The 18173-nt window shown below is 35.3% G+C and overlaps 1 protein-coding gene across 4 annotated transcripts in view; it reads left to right on the top strand.

The window, feature by feature from the left end:
* The window catches only part of GSK3B (glycogen synthase kinase 3 beta), a 205978-nt gene that overhangs the window by 137758 nt on the left and 50047 nt on the right, over positions 1-18173 (top strand). For all 4 annotated transcript variants that reach the window (XM_046659775.1, XM_046659773.1, XM_046659774.1 and 1 more), the window contains exon 7: positions 3711-3808. In XM_046659775.1, coding sequence (XP_046515731.1) covers positions 3711-3808 — 98 coding nt within the window. The remainder of the gene's footprint in view (positions 1-3710; positions 3809-18173) is intronic.

The raw sequence follows: 18173 nt of genomic DNA, 5'->3' as shown, positions 1-18173 counted from the left end.
CAAAAATCACAGTAACAGAAAACTAAGAAAAACTAGAACTTGGACAATTTTTGTCTTTTGATACAAGCAGAAATTCTCTGATATGAACAAAGACCTCTAAACAGAATCACATTACCACTTTTATTTTGCCAAAGGGCAAAATGCCAAAGAGCGTTTTGATTTGTGCCACTGGGCCAACAGTCTTACCCACTATTTCTTTTCCACCATCAGTGCAAATGTCAAGAGAGTGAAAAAGGCAAATCACATCTTAGTATTCTTATGAAAATAACTTTGCAGGGCCTGACCCCGTGGCCAGGTGGTTGAGTTCATGCTCTCCGCTTGGGTGGCCCAGGGTTTCACCAGTTCGGGTCCTGGGCGCAGACCTAGCACCACTTGTCAAGCCATGCTGAGGCAGCATCCTGTATAAGGCAACCAGAAGGACCTACAATTAGTGTATACAACTATGTACTGGGGAGGCTTTGGGCGAAAAGGAGAGAGGGGAGAAAAAAAAGGAAGATTGGCAACAGATGTTAGCTCAGGTGCCAATCTTTAAAAAAAAAAAAACAGAACAGAACTTTGCCCTTTAGAACCTCTGAAAAGGTCCAGGGGGCCTAGGGCTCTGCAGACCATACTTTGAGACCAGCTGCACTGGAGGATAGAGTATAATAATGTGTGTGTGTGTGTGTGTGTGTGTGTGTGTGTATGTATGTATATAATGCTCGAAGTTTCATCATAGCTGTGTTGTATATGTTAAGGGACAAGTGAGAAATTATGAAAAGGATATTTTGGTTAAAGTAGAACTGGATTTGAGTTCCAGCTTTATTACTACTTAACTAAGCTGTAAAGTGGAGATTACTAACAGTTCTGCCTACCTTTCTGAATGTCTCCGAGGATTAAATAAAATGTTAATGAAAGTACTATAGAAATGTAAGGTGCTATTCTTTTTGTGGTGTTTGTTAACTCTCCCCAAGAGCACATTTCACCCCTTTATCTCTGAAGATGTCATTGGATTTTCCAACTGCTTGATATTTTATTCAATTATATGGTGCTGATCATCTGCATACCAGATACTGAAATGAGTTGTGTCAGAGTTACCTAAAATAAATGCAATTTGCTTCTTTAAAAAATCATGACTGTATCATCTGACCCATGAAGGCATGTTTATATAAACCTTTGACCCTCTTAAGAGTATGTTACTTTTATAAATGTCCACATGCCTAGCAGTTCTTTGGAATCTTCTTATGAAAGAAGGGTAGTGTAGTCTGTTTTCTCTATTAGGAACCTATTCCGTGGATGTTATGAGTACCTGCTTTCCAGTAGCCTCCTTTACATGGCTAAACCCAGATTCTGGTTTTCTAGGCTTAGCACTCACCATATACCGCTGATTCAGCTGGGGCCTTTTGAACCCTAACAATCCTAGATTTGGCCTCCCTTTTTTAGACTTAGGATACTTGGCTCTTAAGACTGGAAGATTTGTAAACAGACAAAAACGAAGGTATTTAGAAGTGTACTGATACATGTGCATTTTAGAAATATTTTTAACAAAGATGTTTAAAGTGAAAGAGTAGCTGATTCTGGCTAGGTTATTGTCGTAATTGGATATAACCTGAGCTGAGGCTGATGGCTCTGATTGTATCGACTTACTGAGAAATGGCAGAATGAGAAGAAATGGCTTCTTTAAGACAAGGAATTGAGCTTACAGACTCTTGAAGAAGCAGTTATTCTGTGACAGTGAGGCAGTTTTTCAAGACAGTGGTATTTTGATTGGGAATTGATATTCTGTTCCAGGCCTACCTCTGCTATTCAGGAACTTTCTGTTGTGCCTTAATTTCCTTATCTGTGAAGTGAGTATGTTAAACAAGATGGTCTTGAAAGATCATTTTTACCGTGAATTAGAGTTAGGTATGAAACAGAATACTATTTTGGCTTAAACCCCAAAGAACCGGAAAATTGAATGGGCCGGAGCACTTACATTTTGTGCCTTCTTTTTAGTTCTCTTTTATTCTGTTTGGAGAGTGTCATCCATTTGTCCTATGAAATAAACAGAAGAGATTGTAATATCTCCCAGAAAGTGAACAATAAATATCTTGGTTTTAGTAATTTGCCTGAGTTAACATTAATTGAAGACCACTAATATAGTTGCCACCAGAATCTTTTGATTATTAATCTTCTGTGGCAATCACTAAGCAATAGTATTCCTTAAAGTTTTACTCCTTGTCTCCTATATTTGTAGCTGCATCCAGCCAAAGAAAGTGTTTCCTGTGGTTTTTTTGTGAATGTGTAATTATTCCCCTGCAATTTTTCCAGGCTTGGCTTCTGAGGTGAATTATTGTGTGTTATAGAGGAAAGAAGTGATGCATATTGCCTTCCATCTGATTAGCTAGGTAAAGGGATATTTTTAAACCTAGATCAAAATAAAGCATTTACATTAATAAGGAGATACGTCTTTTCTACTTGATTTTGAGTTAGTATGTTAGTAGTTAGTAGCTTTGAGTGAAGTAAAGATTTCCTAGCAAATTTTCATATTTGCTTCATTTAACAATTTCTTAATATATCAAAGAGGGCTCTTGGTCTGTGTTTGCAAAATAGGTGTCTTGATTATCATTGCTTGGAACTGGACAAAATCAACTTGAATTTCTTGTATTAATTTTGTGTCATTATTTTTCTAGGTCAGTAAAAAGTAGTCACTGAAGCAGAGATTTCCAATGCTTCTCGATAGTGCATCTCACCACATCACACTTCTTAAATTATTTGGTGTGCCTATGCCATTTACTATTATTCTCCTTCCCTACTGATAGATAGGAAAGCCCAGCAATTAATTATGTTCATCTCCCTAAAGCATTTGATTGTTGGTTCAAACAAAACCCAGGAATCTCAGGCATCCAGAAACTGAAAATTAACTTTTCCTTGCAGTAAGTCTTAATGGTGGGCTATAAATGAGAGTGACTATTTAAGTTATCTTCCCATTTGGTGAGACTTTTAAGAGAGAAGGAGGATGCTATTAGTAATTATCCCAGGACAGTTGATCTAAACTAGGACTGTCTTGGGTAAGTCAGGATGTATGCTTTAAATTATTTTTTAATTTATTAAATTTAAAAATTATTAAAATTTATTGTATTATTTTTGAAGTTTTCTCTCAGGAATGAGGTTTCCACTTTGACTTAGAAGTAAACTATTTGATAATTTGTGAAATAAAATATATACCTCTGTCTGCATTTAAAAAAAGCACGTTTTTCTGTCAATCATATTACAACATGAAAACAATCTTTAGAGTCTTAAAATTTTTCTCAGAGTCTACGTTGGCTTAAAACTGTGTAAGGAGATTGAATCCTTGCTTGCTGCTGCTCTGTGAGCACCTGCTAATGTGTAGACATTGTGTCGCTTTGATTTATTTTTAAGTATGATAAGTAGATAGTCAGGCCTTATGTTTTGGTACTGTAATCCTGTCTTGCTTGTTAAAGACTTGAACACCTGATATTTGATAATTAAATAAACTTTACCCTTTATTGGAATACTCTTATTGTCCTTGTTTCCTCTTAAAGTTTAACACTCAATTTAAAAATGTGTTAGGGATAGATTGATGGCTTTTTTCCCTCTGTTTTCGATTATACAATCTTTTGCTTGTGATATTTACTCTGTGTCAAAGTAAAATTAGAAAATGCATACAAGCAATTTTCCATGCAACTAAAGCTACAAAGTATCAATAAGCCTTTGTTTTCTTTTATCTTCAGACGTATGGTCTGCAGGCTGTGTGTTGGCTGAGCTGTTGCTAGGACAACCAATATTTCCAGGGGACAGTGGCGTGGATCAGTTGGTGGAAATAATCAAGGTGAGAAAGTTGAATCTGAATTTTTGAACTGGAAGGAATTTTGTTGCTATTCTAAGAATCCATATCACACATACACGCTCATTAAAAACTTAAAAAATGGAGAAAGTATTCCAAGATCACATAGCAAGTTCAGCTATAGAAGTAGTGTGAGAACCCAGCCTTTTGGTTTCTAATTGAATTATTCTTCTGTTGTTTGATCCTGGAAGAGCTATTTTGGATATCTGAGGCAAGAAAGGGATGTATCTTATTTAAAGTACTTAAAAGTTATAAGATCACTAAAATGTATATAAACTGAATAAAAGCATAAAAATGTGTCTATTTTCACTAATCATGTACTCTCTTCTCCTAATAATCTGCTGAGTGCATAGGAAATGCTTGTATTTATTCCATATATAAATATTTATAATACGAAAGAATGAAGATTTCTCTCTACAAGTAGACCACTGATAGAAACAGAATTTTGACTTATGGGTTTAATGTAATTTTATTTATTAGGCCTGTCAACACCTTTATTAACCACACTAGATTCAAAATATTATGTTAGAATTAATGTTGTTTCTTAAGAATGGTAGGGCTGAGATTTTAATTGAGTTTTGAAATGTAATTTTTAAAAGTTTTTAATATTTGAGATCTTAAGCTCCTACACCTTTTAAAAAATCCAGTGTCTGTATATTTAGACCACTAGATTGGTTCATTCTACGGTTTCACTTTGGCCAAAGCAACACTACCTACTGTCTTTTGGGCTTCATTTTTGATTTTCCAAATATTTCATAGAAGTGTAAAGTTGAATATCTCCTTGGAGGTCATGTAGTCCAGTCCTCCATCCAATAAAAGAATCTTCTTAGTTACATTGCTGACAGATGGTTTTTCAGTGTTTTCTTAAATACTTCCAGCATTAGATTCTGCTTTGGGATCCAGCCTGTACTATATCCAGACAGCTTGAATTTGATTTTTATTGTGCTGAGCCGTAGCTCCTCAGTATCTTTTACCAGTTCTATGCAGAACTACGATTAAGTTATTTTAAAATCCTTGTACTTTTTTCTATAAAAATATTACTTTTGGTAAAGTGATTTTGCTAGATATCAGTATGTGGTTGAAAAAAACCACTGTGTGATCAAGAATCTTCCTTACTATCCATGTAATTGCTTATGCTTTGCACCTGTGACCTCTATGGTATTTGCAGTCTTTTCTGGTAACCATCTTTTAGTTTCAATTGAACCTCTAACCTTTGTTTAACAGATCTGCTTCCTTCCTGATTCCCACACTACACTCAGATCTAAGTTCAGACAGTTTGATCTCTGTGTTTTCTAAAATTAATTATTCAAATTAATGTTCTATTACAGGGGTTTGGCAAACTTTTTCTGTAAAGGGCTAGATAAAATATTTTAGGCTTTGTAGGCTAAAACACAAATCGAGTATCTATAGAGATTAGTTATATAACAAAAGAGAAAATAAATTTCCACAAATTTTTCATTGATGAAATTCAAACTGTAATAGCAATTGAGTGCAATTTTTTGGTAATACAAGTCTACTAATTAGAACAATGGAGTTTTTTTGGGGGGCGACTATAACATTTCTCTTAATTGGAGTTCAAAGTTAATGTTTCTTATCATCAAATTGATTGCAAATCATTATCTGTAAAATCACTTCGTAGTTCATAGGCCTTACAGAAACAGAGATTGGGACATAGTTTGCTGACCGTTGCTCTGGTACAACCATTAAGCTTTTCTTCTATCCCCAGGCTTTCACTTGATGTTTTTGAGCTTGCCAAACTATGATTCTCTGGGCATATTGCCATTCTTTGTCATATATGTTTGGCTTATTAGAATTGTGTCATTTGTCTACTGATTATAGTTTAGAATTTTGTGATGATTTATTGTCATTAATTTTAATTCATACGTGATAGAAATGAAGTTGCTCATGAGGCTAAGTGGGCATCTGTGATAAGTCCATGTCGTACGCTTGCCATCATATCTTATAAACCTTTAAGTGTAGAGCTTTTTTCACCACTTTTTGTCAGCCCTTGTAATTCAGTTTTCTGCTATTATTGGTTTGTGCTTATATAATAGATTTTAGTGGAAATTGTCGATTTTTTATTCCTGGTTTAAGACTTCATATTCATTAGGGCTTATTTGTTGTAAGTTGGTCTATGGTCAATTTGTAGTAATAGACCAAATCTGAAACAAAACACTTTTTTCGTTTATATGTTATCTTGTCATCTTGCATTTATCCTTAAGGAACACAGTCATCACTCAAATGTGGTTTCAAGATCACTGTCTATAGATGTTTTGAAGGTGATGTGAGATAATGGAATTAGCATCACAGGGCACTTTGGGGTATCCAGCTTCTTGGCCTTTTACAGTCTTAAGCATGGCTGCCCAGGATAGATGAAATATCAGCACTAGTTTACCACACATTTGGTGATCTGAAGTTATACATTATATTAAGGTTATTAGACATTGTGTTGTGATGTGTATGTCTGTGTGTAGTATAGCTCTAAATCTTATTGCATGGAGGTTAATAAACATTGTGGGGGTTTTGTATGTGTGTTTAATAGAGCTCTAAATCTTGTTGATTCTATATATCTTTTCCTTAAATATTGAATATCTGTAATCTTTCATTGACATAAAAATTTCTACCTAATTCTGATGTAACTGGTCAGTTTTCCTGATCTAAGTTGTAAATCAGAAAACAGAAGTTGTGTAGGTTAGCTTTCAAAGTTAAATGTTATTAATTTAGATTTTAAACACATATTATCTTTACTGCTAACCATGAAAGGTGCTCAGAGGTGCCCAATTCAGTTCTCAGTTTTTTTGAGATAATAGTCATGAGCTCTTAATCCTTATGGTAAGTAGGGAATTCTTTTTTTTTTTTAAGATTGGGACCTGAGCTAACAACTGTTGTCAATCTTTTTTTTCCCCTGCTTCCTCCCCGCCTCACCCCAGCCCCAGTACACAGTTGTACATTCCAACTGTGGGTCCCTCTAGTTGTGACATGTGGGGCACTGCCTCAGCATGGCCCAACGAGCAGTGCCATGTCCGCACCCAGGATCTGAACCGGCTAAACCCTGGGCCACCAAAGCAGAGTGCGCAAACCCAACCACTCGGCGATGGGGCCAGAGTGGGAATTCATGTTAATCTGTTCTTTTCTGCTCTCTTTTCCTTTTCTCCCTTGAAAACCTCAGGGGGATTTCTCTAGAGTATCTGGAAGCAGCTGACCCTTAGTAAAATAGATACTCTTCTCTCTGAATTTGAGTTTATGCAAAAAATGAACAATTATAGAGCAAACTTTATGAATTTTATATGTGGTGGACTTGCGTCGTTATTTTATAAACTTTCTGAGCAGGGACTTTGTTTTATTGTTATGTTGTAGTATGCAGGGGCACAGAATGGAATTGGAATGCATGAAAAACAATTTCTAAGTATGAAGAACACAACTTTCTGAGGTTGATTTCATATATAGGATTATCAGTCGACATTTTGTTAGGCCGCTTAATCTCTGAATATCAAGAAAATGCTTGGATGTTCAAAGCATTTGTAAAAAGAGAAATTCTGTTAGGGATTTCTCAGATATAAGATTTTTATTTTAATTCTTCTTTAACTTACTAGTTATAATAACCTCAAGAATTATCTGGTGCAGGTTTTAGATACCTGGTGAAAAATAAAACGTTTTGGGAGAAACTCTACCAGGAATTTCACAAACATAGTAGGTTCAGTGACACAGTGTTGTCCTTTGGCATTTCTGCCATCAGTCATAGTGTGTAGTTGTTTAGAAGAGAGAGTCTTCTGAAGGTTTGGAGAAGGTAGTATTTTTTTATGGTGATTACTTTTTGAATGATTATGCTATAATTTTATATGCTCAGTGCAGAAGACTGAGAAAGCATGCACAAACTCACAAATACCAACAAAAGAGAAAAACCAATGATGTACTTCTATAAATATTTTGATATACTTTTCTATGCATATATATATGTTTGAACAAAAATGCCATCTGTTTTGTAGACTTTTACTAAATTATTAATTGTATTTCAGGGCTGGCCCAGTGGCATGGTGGTTAAGTTCATGCGCACCGCTTTGGCGGCCTGGGGTTCCTGGGTTCAGATCCTGGGCACAGACCTATGCACTGCTTGTCAAGCCATGCTATCGCAGGTGTCCCACATATAAAATAAAGGAAGATGGGCATGGATGTTAGGTCAGAGCCAATCTTCCTCAGCAAAAAGGGAAGGATTGGTGGTGGATGTTAGCTCAGGGCTAATCTTCCTCACACAAAATAATAATAATTAATTGTATTTCTCACATGAAGAAGTATGTTTTAACTAAGTGATTTTTTAATGACTGCATAGATTCCATTGTATGATTACATTCTGAATTACATAATTCTGAAAAGAATAATATTATTAAGGTAAAATATAAATATATTATTGCCTTTGAATGATATATTTGGCTTCTCAAATCTAAAGATTTGGTCATTAACTTTCATTTTATAAATGACAAGTATCCCCTAAATTTCTCAAATAGATTGAAGTTGAAGCAGTCTAGGAAGTTCTAGACCTGGGAATTTGTAGGTTTTACTAATAGGTTTTTTTTTTTTCCCCTTCCAAATTTTAAAACATAAATTTCAAGTAAGGAAAGGTGAGCTTCAGTCTAGAGTTCAATTTCTGGATTAAAATAGCACAAAAGTAAAAGTTTAAAAGAAACCAACCGTTTCGTAGAATTTTAAGTTTTAAATGTATTAATATTCCTAGAGCTATACTTTCATTTATTCCAAAAACATTTACTTAAGCTTAGTAATAATTTAACCATTGCTTTCTAACGGAAGAATTTTAGGGCAGAAGTAGTCAGGCTCTCACTTCTTGATGATAGAATTTCAGTATAGCTTTCATAGTTTTAGTAACTAGCCTTTTAAATTTGGATGTATCTCTTTTAGAAAAACATGACATTAAACTTATAGATACTTAAATTATTTGCAATATTAAAATTGTTATAAGGCAATTAAAGTTACTTAATTTCTCTTGTTAAACAACTTTACTAAACTACTTTTTAAATTTCTCTTGGCAATTATTGCTCAATTTGCATTTCTGTGTAGATAGCTCTTACACAAGTAACAGCTATTAAAATCTTATCTATGGCAGAGACTTTAAGAAATTTGAAAGTAGAAAACAATAAGATGCAAATAATCTTTTTTTTTTTTTTTTGAGGAAGATTAACCCTGAGCTAACATTCACCACAAATCCTCCTCTTTTTGCTGAGGAAGATTGGCCTGGAGCTAACATCTGTGTCCATCTTCTTCTACTTTATATGTGGGACGCCTGTCACAGCATGGCTTGACAAGCGATGTGTAGGTCCACACCCAGGACACAAACTGGCGAACCCCAGGCTGCTGAAGCAGAGTGTGCCAACTTAACCACTACGCCACCAGGTCGGCCCCCAAATAATCTTTTGATTATGTTATCACAGCTCCATAAATGGACTTCATTTCTTATGATGCCTATCAGTAGAAAAGATTGAGAAAGGAGAAGATTTAGCAGTGGAGAGTGGGATTAAGGGGAGAGGGGGAAAGGAGAGAATTTGCACTTTTTACTGTTTGGTCATGTTGATTGTTTTAAACAATCATATCTTTTTGCAGTCATGGAAACTATGAGAAAATAGATGTTTTCAATTGTTTTGTGCTGGAATCTTTTGTTAGTAAACAAATGAAAACAGTTATACAGAGTTGAGAACCCACATTCTGTTACAAATATTGGTCTAAATAATTGTTTTTCTGACCTTCCAATTTGACCGATGGCTGTTTGCAGTATAATTTAGACAAAGAGAGGAGTGATTACCTGGCTCCTCAGAAGTCTACATTCAAAATTGGGAAACTACTGCTAATCATAAATAAAACAAAAGGTCCCACTGAGTGAGACCTACTCTACCCCAGGCACTGGGCTAAGCACTTTATGTACATTATCACATTTCATCCTTATGTTAATCCTAGGAATAAGAAGATGAGGAGGATGATTACGATGATTATCATTACTACAACCATCGTATCCGGGAGGGGTTGGATGGTGGGGAAATCCTATCTGATTCCTCTTTAGTCAATTGGTGTCCTCCATTCATGGAATTTTGTAGCTCTGGGAAAAACAGTATGATCCGTAATGTCAACTTGATAGCCAGAACGCATTGAGTCATATTTACTAAATGTTAGTATTAAAAAAATGTGACCACTGACTAAAGGAAACAGCCCCTAAATCTTACTGTAATGAATATACCAAATCAGTTTGAGATGTCTTTGGACTAGGTTTAATTGTGCTTCATCTAAAGCTATCAAGGTTATAATAATGGATTCCTTTGCTTTCAAGTGCAGTTCAACCTTATTTTCACCATCTTTGTTTAGCAAACATTGTAGATTTTCAGTTATCTTGTCCCCATATAATGTTCAATGCCTGTGTGTGTGTGCACTGCTCTCCTTTCCTGGCTTAACATTTTCACTATCAAACAGTCTCTCAGACAGAGGTCTAAGATATTTTTAATTAAATCAAAATTTAATAAATATAAAATACTTTTTTCCTCTAAGTTTTTTGATGGATTCATGATATATCTTTGCTAACATGCATGTGGAAATGTGGTGACATTTCTTGTGCATACTGTAGAGCTTGTGTTGTTAACAGACTGCAGTGACAACATATTAAACTTACTATCTCCTCTTGCCACTCCCCAGGACATGTAAGTACACCTCATTATACATTGTGGTAAAGATTTTTACTATATACATATATTGATGTAATGTGTAAACAAAATATTTGATTAATTCATTCTTATATTATTATTTAAATTTTCCCATGTTAATTACTGACTAGAGCAGCAACTTTTAATAGCTTTTGGATCATGGACCACTTTGAAAATCTGTTCAAAGCAGTGGACTCCCCTCCAGAAAAATGCATACATGCCAGAATTTTGCATATACTTTCAGATGATCCTTGGGCTTTCTGAAGCTTATCCAGGAACCCTAGGTTAAGTATCCCTATACAAGTGCAAGGAATTATGGTTACGATTTGTAGTAACTGCCTGCAGTATCGGTATTACACACACAGTATGTCAGCATTTTCTAAATAAGTGAATGATTAAAGGAGGCATTAAAATAATTGTTGTAATGTAGTAACTACTTACCTGCATTTTTACATTAATATGATGTTTTCCATAGACCAAAAGAAACATCACTTTTAACTTACTGCTATGAAATTGTACTGGCTCTACTTTTACTCATACTTGGTTAAATCTCTATATACTTACAGGTCTGTGTGCCCAGGCATGGAAAAGTGCTTTTCTGGCAGTGTGGCCCAGTTTAGCTTTTGACTAGAGAATAATGGCTTCCATTTGAAATCTTTACTTTCCTCCAAACAAGCAGTGTAGAATGATTTACTAAGTTCCCAGTGTATATTTTACTCGTACAAAGAAACTTTTTTCACACAAAATGAAGTTTCATGACATTGTCACCTCAAAACTGATTTACGGATAGTTAAATTTTAGGACCTGTGTCAAAAGACCGTCCATAGGATTACTCTTCTTGGGATATAATACCCTTTATTTATCAACTGCAGATTCTTCTGCACAGTTTGATTTTGTTTGCTTGATCTCAGGGTCCTGGTTTAATACATTATGTTTCTTAGGAGTAATCTAAAAAATGTCAAGAGGCAGGTGAGGGGTGGGACTGGGGCAGAAATCTGCCAAATTAGCGGCATTTATAATCTAGATCCCGATTTCAGAACCTGTGTTTTAATGAGTCGTCTCTGCTTCCTTTTATAGCAAAAGGATAGAAATTTTGAGCAACGATTCTTAAGAGTTAAGTGGTGGAAAAAATATAAAGAAACACTGAATCTTGTAGAGGGGCATTTATAGTTTGTAAAAGCATACCGAGTGCTATTTCATATTTATACGTATCATAGAAGGAAGACGTGAAGAAAATCTTGGCTTGTGATGCTCCAAAGAACTATGGTGTTAGTGATTCCCAAAGCAAGAGCTCGGTGATGTTTAAAATGTTTACATGTCTCAAAAGGGGGTGTAGTTTTTAAAAGTTTGGGAAATAGTGTTTTGTGTTTTTTTTTTAACCCAAGAGATTCTGACCCTCCTCCCTTTTCTATTTTGTACTCCTTCTTTGAGCATACCACTTTGGCAGAGACTCACCTAGGAAAAAAGATCTTTTGACGCCTGTGAATATGTATCAGCTAAGAATGACTTTTTCACTTTATGTTGAACAGTTTGCGTAATCAAAACAAATAGTCACCTTTTTGGGGGGAAGGTGGGGACTGTTTCAATTGTAAAATTTTAATCAGAAAGAAAAGAGTAAAAGTAAGAATAAAGTTGGAGGAGTCATACTTCTCATTTTTGAAACTCATTACACAGCTGCAGTAATCAAGACAGTGCATATACAATAGAATAGTATTCAGCCATGAGAAAGAAGGAAATCTTGCTATTTGTGACAACGTGGATGGACCTTGAAGGCATTATGCTAAGTGAAATAAGCCAGACAGAGAAAGACAAATACTGTGTGGTATCACTTATATGTGGAATCCAGAAAAAAAGTCGCAGTTATAGAAACAGTAGAAAAGTGGTTGCCAAGGGCTGGGCTATGGGGGAAATGAAGAGGCTGGTAAAGTGAACAGACTTTCGGCTATAAGATGAATAAGGTCTGAGGCTCTAGTGTAAAACATCTATAGTTGGCCACACTCTACGTTATTTAATAGAAATTTGCCAAGAGAGTAAAAGGTAAATGTTCTCACCGATAAAAAAAAAGATAAAAATGTCGAGTGATGGATGTGTTAATTAACTAGATGGTAGGAATCGTTTCACAATGTTTATGTGTATCAAATCACTACATATACATTTTGTATGTCTTACACTTTTATTTGTCAATTATACCTCACTAAAGCTAAAAAAATATATATATAGTACTGTCATGAGCATAGCCATATAAATCAATGGAATAAAATTGAGAGTCCAGAAATAGACCTTTAGATTTATGGTCAATTGATTTTTGACAAGGATTCCAAGGCAGTTCAGTGGGGGAGGAATAGTCTTTTAAAAAATGATACTTAGGCAACTAGATATCCATATGTAAAAGAATGAAGTTGGATCCTTACCTCTCAGCATATACAAAAATTAACTAAAAATGGATCAAAGACCTAAATGCAAGAGGCAAAACTATAAAACTCTTAGAAGGAAACGTAGGTATAAATCTTTGTGACCTTCGGTTAGCTAGCGGTTTCTTAGATATGACACAAAAAGCACAAATGACAGTAGAAAAAATCGATATGCTGAACTTCATCAGAATTAAAAACTTTTGTGCTGCAAAGTACACCATCAAGAAAGTTAGATGACAACCCACAGAATGGGAGAAAATTTTTGCAAATCATATATCTGATAAGGGACTTATGTCCAGAATATATAAGGAACTTTTACAACTCAACAATAAAACGACAGCTAAATTGAAAAATAGGCAAAAGATCTGAATAGACATTTCTCAAAGAAAACATACAAATGACCAGTAAGCAAAAGAAAAGATGCTCAATATCATTAGTCTTTAGAGAAATGCAAATCAATACCATAATGAATACTACATCACATTCACTAGGATGGCTAAGATGAAAAGACAATAACTAATGTTGGTGAGGTCGTGGAGAAATTGAAATTTTCATACATTGCTAGTGGGATTCTAAAATGGTGCAACCCAAAATGGTTTGGCACATCCTCAAAATATTAAACATAAAGGTACCATATGACCTAGTAGTTCCATTCATAGGTAAATACCTCAGAGAATTGAAAACGTGTCCTCACAAAAACTTGTACACAAATGTTTATAACGGCATTATTTATAGCCAAAAAGTGGAAACATTTAAAATGTCCACCAACTGATGATTGGGTACAGAAAATGTCAGACACAAAAGGCTACATGTTACGTGATTCCGTTTATATGAAATGTCCACATTTGTAGAGACAGAAATTAGATTAGTGGTTGTCAGGAGCTGGGGGTGTGGGAATGAGAATGACTGCTCATGGGTACAGAGTTTCATTTTGGGGTGATGAACATGTTATAAAATTAGATAAGTGATGGTTGTACACCTCTGAATATACTAAAAAGCCACTGAATTGTATACTTTAAAGGGGTGAACTTCATAATATATGAAGGATATCTCGATAAAGCTGTTAGTAAAAAAAAAAAGACAAGAACAAGGGCATCCACTTTGGAACTGTTGATAAGGTAGGTTTGCTGTTTCCGCTGTGGTTTAAGGAAGGCAATAAACTCTGACCATTGTTTTGCGTAGTACTTGAGAGGACTTCTCATATTTTTACCTCCCAGCCCCTGGCCCTCAAAAAGAGAAGGGGAACAGATCAAATTAAGTGACAGATGGCACAAGAAAGAATGAGTGGAGTAGGGCATGGACTCGTAAAGGGACCCTCTTATACTAGTTTACCCTCCCTAGGCTGAATAAATACTTTAAATTAGCCAAATTTAGTTGTGTTCAAATAACATGACAACTTGCTGCTCCTTTCTTCCTTTTCTTCACTGAAGTTCCTAATTGCATTTTAAGACCGCTGCTTGCTATATAGCATTTTGCTCCTTGCCTTTTGGAAATCAGAGGAAAACCCTGAGAAAGAAACATTGCACCACAAAAAAAGGTTTTTTAATACCAAAATTTCAATCATATGTTAAAGGGAAAGGTAAAAATTGATAAAATCTGCATGTGTTGAGAGTTAAGTATTTTAGCTACCTTCCCATATCTAATAGATTTAAAAAAGAAAAACCTGTAAATTGTAGGGAACTACCAGAGGGAACAACATTTTATATTAGTCCTCTGAAAGTGAAAAGTATAGTATAGTAGTGATTCCAATGCCAGTTTAGAATACTGATATTTTGAAATAGAATTGCTCATTGATGTGTTTTCTAGTTTTCTAATTAGAAAAATCTATCAAACTTATGGTATAGGCAGCCAACCTGACAATTATCCAAATTGGATAAATAGTTCTTTTATGCAGAGAAGAAATGAAAATGGTTAATTATTCAACCATGCTACATATAATCTCTCTTGCCTCTGTGTTAGACAATTTTTATCCCCTTATTTAAAAAGCTTTTATTGAATTCAATATGTATATAGGCCTGGCCATGCATCCTTTTAGTCTTTCAGGGTGCATATCATGTTAAACTACATGTGTTGATTTAGTGAACAGTTTTTGTTGGGTGCTGGGCTAGGGTCCTTGCCCTCATGGAGTTCAGAGACTGAGGGGAAGAGAGGAACAACTGAGGGCAATAGAGTAAGGCAGATAATATCCCAGATGTTACGCCCAGAGTAAGGCAGATAGATATCTCAGGCAGGAGCGTTCTATTTGGAGGTAGTACTATCTGGAAAGGCTTCATAAGAGAAATAACTCTTGAGCTGAATCTTGAAACATGGAAAGGTATTCACCGTTTAGGGAGAGGAAGGGAATGGAGAACGTATGTGTGAATTTGGACAAAGATGCTTGGTGAAATCAGATGTATTATGTGTTTCCTTGTGGTTTGAGCTTACGGTTCCAAGTGGTGGGGTTAGAAGAATGAATTTACTAGGAGAAAGAAGGCTGGAACTATGGGCAGTGACCAGACTACATTAGCATATAGGCAGTTGGAAGCCACCATAGAATTTCAAGCAAAGGAGTAATGAATTTATAATAGGATTTCTTTTACTTCACCCTTGGTTTTAAAGGCTGCACATACAGCTCTGTTGCTGAAGTTTGGCGACCTCTGGTGTTGAGCTATTAAAAAGCAGGGTTGTGAAAGAAATACTTGTATTTCATAGCTTTCGTCAGATGATTCTTGGCTTTGTTTTATTTCTTTGAAGAACTAAATCATAATTCCTGATTTGATATTTATCAGTGTTGGGATAAATGTGTGACTAAATGAATGAAAAAATGTTACAAGATACGTAGATGGGACCAGGTACAAATGAAATGATTGATTTAATCATAAGGCCTGAACAGCATATCCAAAGGGATGTGGCAGGCTGATCTCTGATTCTTTGAATCTTTCCACCCCCCACCTCCCATGATGTTCCATAATGGTGAACCAAAGAAAAGGTACTTTTTTGCAATAAATGGAAAGGTCTTGTTCTAATAATAGATAACTGAGAAAACATACTCTTCCCAGTGGTGTGATAATCTTTAACATCCCATCTCCTTTTTATTGTGTGAGATATCATACTTACAGAAAAGCTCTTAAAACATTTGTGTGCAGTTTTATGTCCTTTAAGTCATGGAGAAACTCACTTTTTAGGAGATCCAGAAATAAGTTTAAAGAAGTATGTAAAAACTTTTAGTCTAAAAGTTTTGAAGGAAAATTGGATTTCCATCTCTTAAAGTTTAAGAGAACACTGGGGCCGGCCCCGTGGCCGAGTGGTTAAGTTCACGTGCTCCGCTTTTGGCGGCCCAGGTTTTCGCTGGTTCGGATCCTGGGTGTGGACATGGCACCGCTCATCAGGCCACGCTGAAGCGGCGTCCCACGTAGCACAATGAGAGGTACTCACAACTAGAATATACGACTGTACTTGGGGGGCTTTGGGGAGAAGAAGAGGGGAAAAAAAGAAGATTGGCAACAGATGTTAGCTTAGGTGCCAATCTTTAAAAAAAAAAAAACAATGAAGAAGAAATGTAGAGAACGTTTAAAAAAAATTTAAGGGAACGCTAAGACTTGTTTTTTGTCAGAAATGATGAGATCCATCTCAAACATCCTTTTTAATCTATAAAATAAAAAAGTTCAATTATATGATTTCAAAGTTTCCAAACGTATAATTCAGCTAGAGTAAATCAGGTAGAAATATACTCTGAACGTAATACAAACTTAAAACGTAAAGATATACTCAGAGGTAGAAATAGCATAGTTGATTTGTTAAAATGTCTTATGTTTGTGGTGTTGATTGCAGATGGTAATCTTTGCTCTTCATAATCTGTCACTTGTTTATCTTTCAGCCTTTAATGTTGCCATCCACCCATTATCCAATCCTTATTCTCTGTTAGCACTCAGCCTTTACAGTTAGCCAAAATCATACTGTTTTCCACTTCATACCTAGCTTGCATAGAATGATGTACTTCTCACTCATTTGCTTCCCAGATTCCTCAGGTCAAATCAGCTCTGGTCTCTCCTCCAGAACTCTTTCCTGAGTTTCTTCCTCACTCCAGTGCAGTGTAGCACTTTCACCTCACACACAATCTATGGTTATTTTGTTATACTGATCTTGACTGATTGTAGTTGATTTATGGATAAGTCTCTGCCCTAGAGCTGCTTGAGCATAGGAACGCAGTAAGTGTTTTAAATGAGTGAATGACTTAAGAGGCTGAAAAAAAATTTTTAAACGCCTCTTGAATTATGTCCTACTTCTGCATTCTTACATTCCTTTCCGTCTTAAATCATAACTTTGCTTTCTTAAAGACTGTACATATTATATATAAAATAATTCTAATTTTAGAGTTTGAAGACTCTGATACTTTTAATACTAGCCTCAAAATAGCAATATTTGAAGGGTTAACATATGGTTGTTTTCAGTGTAGTAAAGGCATCACAAATTACAAAATGGTCTATTTTACTTTTTAAGTCAACTTCATAGAGATGTAATTTACCTACAATAAAATGTAGCTGTTTTAAGTGAACAATTTAATGAGTTTTGACAAACATATATAACTACCATCCTGGTCAAGAATTCCATCACCCCAAAGTGTTCCTGTGTAGTGCCTGGGGTGACCAAACGGCCCGGTTTGCCCAGGACTGAGGGTTTTGCTGCCATAATCCCAGGCAAACCAGACAGTTGATCACCCTTTTTGTGTCCCTTCCCAGTCAGTCTCCCATCTTCTGTCTCAGGTGACCATTGGTCTACTTTCTGTCACTACAGATTAGCTTTTCCTGTTCTAGAATTTCATATAGTATGTTTCTTTTTTATCTGACTTCTTTTGCTCAACATCATGTTTTTGAGATTTATCCATTTTGTTTCTTGTATCACCTATTTTATGATGAATTCTATTCTCTTATATGAATATACTACAATTTGTTTATCTGTTCCTTTGTGGATGGCCATTTGACTTGTTTTTGGCTTTTAGCTATTAGGAGTAAAGCTGCTATGAATGTTTGTTTACAAATATTTTTGCAAACATATATTTATATTTCTCTTCAATAAAAAGCTAGGACTGAAATTGCTGGTCGTATGATAAGTATATGTTAACTTTATAAGAAATTGCCAAACTGTTTTCCAAAGCAGTTTTACTATTTTTCACTCCCATTGACAACGTTTGAGAGTTCCAGTGTTCTACATTCTCATCAACACGTGGTCTTAGAATTAGTCTTAAAATTACTTTTATTATTGGGA

Source organism: Equus quagga, chromosome 4, assembly GCF_021613505.1.
Source record: "Equus quagga isolate Etosha38 chromosome 4, UCLA_HA_Equagga_1.0, whole genome shotgun sequence".
NCBI lineage: Eukaryota > Metazoa > Chordata > Mammalia > Perissodactyla > Equidae > Equus > Equus quagga.
This window is presented reverse-complemented; position numbering and strand designations above follow the sequence as displayed.